This window comes from Botrytis porri (genome assembly GCF_014898465.1).
Source record: "Botrytis porri strain MUCL 3234 chromosome Unknown BPOR_018, whole genome shotgun sequence".
Classification (NCBI taxonomy): Eukaryota; Fungi; Ascomycota; class Leotiomycetes; order Helotiales; family Sclerotiniaceae; genus Botrytis; species Botrytis porri.
The window spans coordinates 169608-175019 of record NW_024066092.1 but is presented as its reverse complement, the minus strand read 5'-3'; the positions used below and the strand labels follow the sequence as shown (position 1 = coordinate 175019).

General features: G+C 40.4%; 3 protein-coding genes across 3 annotated transcripts; 1 reads left to right on the top strand and 2 right to left on the bottom strand.

Annotated features, from left to right (window-relative positions):
- Positions 1 to 698: 698 nt before the first annotated feature.
- Positions 699 to 1514, top strand: EAF01_010805 (uncharacterized protein; the record flags this gene model as incomplete). The annotated part of the gene is made up of 4 exons (XM_038919062.1): positions 699 to 867; positions 989 to 1106; positions 1199 to 1270; positions 1328 to 1514. The coding sequence occupies 4 exons, from the start codon at positions 699 to 701 to the stop codon at positions 1512 to 1514; spliced, it is 546 nt and encodes a 181-aa protein (XP_038765345.1).
- A 288-nt stretch (positions 1515 to 1802) lies between these two features.
- On the bottom strand, positions 1803 to 2159 carry EAF01_010804 (uncharacterized protein; the record flags this gene model as incomplete). The annotated part of the gene is made up of 1 exon (XM_038919061.1): positions 1803 to 2159. The coding sequence occupies one exon, from the start codon at positions 2157 to 2159 to the stop codon at positions 1803 to 1805; it is 357 nt and encodes a 118-aa protein (XP_038765344.1).
- Positions 2160 to 3172: 1013 nt separating this feature from the next.
- EAF01_010803 (uncharacterized protein) lies at positions 3173 to 4771 on the bottom strand (the record flags this gene model as incomplete). The annotated part of the gene is made up of 1 exon (XM_038919060.1): positions 3173 to 4771. One exon carries the CDS (start codon positions 4769 to 4771, stop codon positions 3173 to 3175), a length of 1599 nt encoding a protein of 532 aa, XP_038765343.1.
- Positions 4772 to 5412: the final 641 nt, after the last annotated feature.

Here is a 5412-nt window from a genome sequence, read left to right as displayed (position 1 = left end):
ATATCCGAGTCGTGTATCTAGATGGAAGAATATTTATAGAAAGCTTGAATTGATCACATCTGTCATGACTCCATAACTGCTAATGATGAGGTTGAAAGGAAAATTTGGCACGTGATGTTGAAGACGGTTTGAAGACGTGAGCTAGTCCCAATTAAACGTGACAGGGTCTAAATATAATGTGGCACAAAATTGACTGGGTGAAAGATAAAACTATTATCTTAGAACCCTTAGGATGGCTAGTATAGAGATGATTTGAAAGCATTGACTTCAAGGATAGCATGTTTATCTAATCAACCAAAGTATTTGAGTATATTTCTGAAGGATTCATTCAGTAAATTGATCGATGCGCGGTTGACGAGTAGCTATCCCACCCCTGGATCCCATATTTCCGTCGTCTCGTCGGAATGTTGACCGTGCACGGCAGATGTTCTTGAAAACAATCCATGCTCTTGCTTCTATCATTGGTCTTGTCGGCTAACAGCTCACTAGATATATCATCGAGAGTGGATTTATATTTCCTTGATGTGCAATCAATACATCTATAATCCGAAATTAATTCATCAACTGTGATGAAGTTCACACTTTATAAGATGTTCTCATAACACTCCCGTCAAAAATGAGATATATTCAACCAACATACTCCTCTTACTTCTTCGGTACGATAAATCGACTTGTACCTAGAAATTCACTTCCTCAAAATGTTACCAACCATAGTTTTGATAACTGGTGCAAATCGGCGCTTAGGTAAAGGACTTCTAGAACGCTTCTTAGCATTACCGAATCACATAGTGATTGCGGCAACTCGTGATACATCCCATAAGATTTCGAAAAAGCTCGCCGATTTGCCGAAAGGCTCCGGGAGTGGTTGTAAGTATACTGGGTTTACCTTCCGCTGGTTAGGACTTGCAATGAAGAGGCACAATATAGGACTTCCTAATCAGTTTTTGAATGATCTCCAAACATTAAGAATAAGTCTGACTTTTGACAGTAATTGTCGTCAAAATTGATGACTCGATCGAACAAGATGCATTTGACGTCGTCCAAGAACTCCAGGACCAGCATAACATCCAACACATCGATATCGTTATTACAAACGTAGGCGTTTCGTATGTCTGGCCAACAGTAGCTGATCTCAAGATATCGGACCTGAAAGCCCACATAGAGCCTAATTTTCATTGCTATATATCGATATACCAAGCAGCATGACCTTTGTTGCAAAAATCAAAGGATCCTATTTCACGCCTGTGGGCTCTCCGGCCGGGGCAATTGCGTAAGTGTAAACACATTCTAGCCATAGTGTTAATTTCTGGTGTTAATTTATCGATAGACATCAACCTCCAATCAGGAATGCTGCATATGGACCAACAAAGGCTGCTGTTAACTGGCTTACTGTTCGAATCCATGTTAAGAACGACTGGCTAAATGCCGTTGTTATGGTCCCTGGATGGGTCGCAACCGAGCTAGGCTATGAAGGCGCAAAAGGTCTTGATAAGAGTAATATGATTCATAACTGATTTTCGTGTATTATCACAAGTTCCATCAGCACAACATGCCGGACTATCCGGAGTACATCAATCCTCAGAGCAGCTACAACTACCACTTCCCGATCCACTTTTGACCGCATAAATCATCTATTCAATGCATCCAAAGGGGCCATTCCAAATATAAGCGCTACCATAATTATCATCAATGCTCTCGTCATCGCAAATAGAGACGTTGTAATCGAAATGTGCTTCACAGATATCTGATTCAGATCCGAATGTCCAGCCATCCTCAGGACTACATCCGGATTGATCAGGAGCCTAATTTACTTGTGCGATGACATCAACACCTGTTGGATTCGTGTACACATATGTAAAGGCAGGACCACTAGCTGAAAGAGTATTGCCTTGATTACAAATGGAATACAGAACTTCTTGCTCCCCTGTGATATTGAAGGGTACATAGTCCCTATCACTATGCTGTCTAAAACAATATGCTGGGTTATCATGGGGATCGCTTTGTGTTGGAATTGGTAACAATGAAGTGGTAGTACTTTTCACTGGGGCAACTGTGCTTGTGGGTGTTAATGGATTGGTTCCATAGCCAGGGGCAGTGATGGATGCAGAAGATGCAACAGCCAGAGGATATAAGGTAGCCGTAAGTCCCCCAAGTACCATAGCAGATGGAGTCACGACTGCTGGAACACTACATCCAACTACATTTACAGTTATCGATCCCGAGGTAACAGTGTGTAAGGACCCCAATATAGACACGTTCTGAAATAGTAGTTTGTATCACAGTCCAAATTGGAGTGATTGTTCGATCTTCATCTGATTCTTCATCATCACTTGTTGGTAGTGCGATAAGCGGATAATAATCTGTTGCCGTGAAAGTGGTAATACTAGGCTCAACAGCGTACCCAGTAATCGTATTAGAACTAGTGGTAACGCAAGTACTAGAATCACAAGAGACCCAATATTTTTTTGCTGTTTCTGTCGCACTTTCGGTGGAGGTAGGAGTTCCAGTTGTATGAAAATTGGCTGTACAAGGGCTTCCACAATTTGAGGTGTAGGTAGGCTCCACTAATTTGCCACTTTTAAATGTACTTGTCGATTCAGATATATCAGGAGGACAATCAATAGAGAAAATGTCAAGGAATTTGAAGCAAGGTAGGTTTGGAATTGGAGGAAACTCCGGGAGAGATGGAATCTCGATAGGCAATAGTGTGGGTATTAGAACTGGAGACTAATAAAATCCTCCAGCTTGAACTCAGATTGGGATCAAAGTGATGGTTGATGGAGTGCTTGATGAACCTGTTAATCTTTCGACTAACGATGTGGTGGTGTTTGTTGGTGCAGTAAGCGTTCTAAGGTTGGTGGATTGAGCCTCGGAAAATATCTGGGTGACACTTCCAGATAAATAAACGGTAGTTCCTAGTGAATTATAAATATACGCTGTGACTAATCCCAACGCAGAACCAGCCACGGGTAGAAAATAGATCGTTGTAGTTGTAATTCTAACTATGATGACTAAAGGCTCGGGCTCGAAGCTAGAAGTCAGAGCAAAAGTAAAGGAGCTTTCTCCGGCATCGATTGACATAAGTCAACTACCCCACTTTCCGACCACCCCCTGTTTCCGACCACCTAAAAAATTCATATTATCTACACTTAAAACTTTAATAACTCAATAACTATTGAACTTCAATGAAATCGCCTGTAGAATCACTTTCTATAGCACTAGAGCTATCATCTACCTCATCTTCACGATCTCCAGCTTCAATTTGTGTACGCCTTATAGCTCTAATCCCTGCGAACTTCGAATTTGGAGATACCACAACCTTTCGCCTTTTTCTAGGTAATGCTTCATCTAATTGATATTCTAGCTTTCTAATCTTATTCTCTGCCTCTAAGAGTTCATAATCCTTAGCATCGAATCCTTTTATAATCTTGCGAAATAGTAATCTTCGTGTTGGCAAATCGATCTCCTTCTCTTGAATCATTATATCTCTATATTTTCTGATATCGGCTCCTTTTTGAGGGGTTTTCCATTGAATAAACGATGAATATATATTCCATTGAAGAATAGGATCATCATCAGATTCAGGATTAAGTGATAAAACCTCTCTATTGCTATTTTCAAGCAAAAGTCGACTCATAAGAGGTTTAGCCATATTTTTGGGCCAAAGACCACTAGCTTGCCACCCAGACTTGATATTTTGAATAGTTAAACCTTCTATTCTAGCCTTCTGATAGCAAGAAAGGAAATTGCGCTTTCCAATTGGTGAGGAATCGGATAATAGACTTAATTTATTAAGTTCGATTCGATATGCACTTTTTAGGGGTGAGAACACAGATAAATCGAGTGGTTGTAGTACGTGTGACGTATGTGGTGGGAGAAGTAAGAGATATATGTTGTTATTAAAGCATTCTAACATAAATGCTGTAGTTTCATGGCTTCCGTGTCCGTCCAAAATGAGGAGTCTTGAATTTTCCGGCTGAATAGGGGTAGTTTGAGGGATATAGATCTTTTTCAGCCATTCTAAAGCTGTAGCATCTGTAGTCCATCCATTTTCTGTAGCGGTAAAGTTCCAACCCTTGAATAGAGTCAAATCTGTTGGAAACCATTGTTGTTGAACTGATTTTCCCTTATATATTACAAGGGGAGTAATGCTTTTTCCATTGGCTGAAATGCATTCTATAAAAGAGGTCCAAATTCGAGATCCAGGTTGCTTTTTTTGAATAAATCTTCGATCAGTGCTTCCTACTACTAGTCCATTAAGACCCTGACCCTCCATTATACCTGCTTCATCCATATTCCATCTGTTGGCCGGCTTAATAGCCTTGATTTCAGGGATTGCGAGGTTCCGGAACCACTTCTTAATAATATCAGATGTAGCACCTGAAACTCGTGCAGAATCGATTTGATGTTGCTTCTTAGTTCCAATATTAGGATGCCTTCGAAAAAAGCTATGTATCCATTTCTTTCCAAGTGAGGGATCCTCCCCTCGTACAATAAGGAGGTGCTCTGCCATCTCTCTGATTTGACGATGTGTAGGGCTAGTACCAAGAGCTTCCTGTACTAATATCCATTCTGCTAGTCGATTCTCCTGAATTGGAGATAACTTTTGAAGTATTTGGGCGCCTTTTTGATGCGAAACTCCACCATATATTCGATCGTGAAGTGTGGTACGTGGAACACCATAATCCAAGCTAGCTCTTCGTATGCTTGCTCCATTTGTAATCGCTCTAAGAGCCTCTGCGATATCTTCTTCGGTATATCTATTCTTCATATCACAATTATAATAATATCAAAATTTCAAATCAATTGATTAAAGCATTGTTGAGTTATTCAAAGTATAAATTTTATAATTACTCAAAGCGGTGTGGTTTTTGAGGTGGTCGAAAAGAGGGGGTGGTCGGAAAGTGGGGTAGTTGACTTAGATGATATGTATAATATGGATGAAACCGGATTTGGAGTTGGAAGTACTCAAAGTACGCGCATTATAGTCGATTCTACTCAGAAATCGAATTGGAAAGTTACAGCTGGCAAGCAAGAATGGATAACTGCATTTGAATGTGTCAATGCAGCTGGAAATGCTCTATCACCTATGGTCATTTTCAAGGCTCAGAATACGAATTCTGCATGGATTCCAAAGGACACACCTCAAAGCTGGCAGTTCTCTACTAGTACAAATGGATGGACCTCAAATAGCCATGGATTAGAATGGTTAAAAAGGGTTTTCGAACCAGAATCCAAGAAAGTGTCAGGTGACCGACCTCGACTTTTGATCATGGATGGCCATTCAAGCCATATTACAGGTAGCTTTATTGCTTTCTGTATAGATAATGATATTGATTTACTTATATTACCTCCTCATTGCTCTCACTTGCTTCAGCCACTTGATATTGCGGTGTATGGGCCAATGAAACG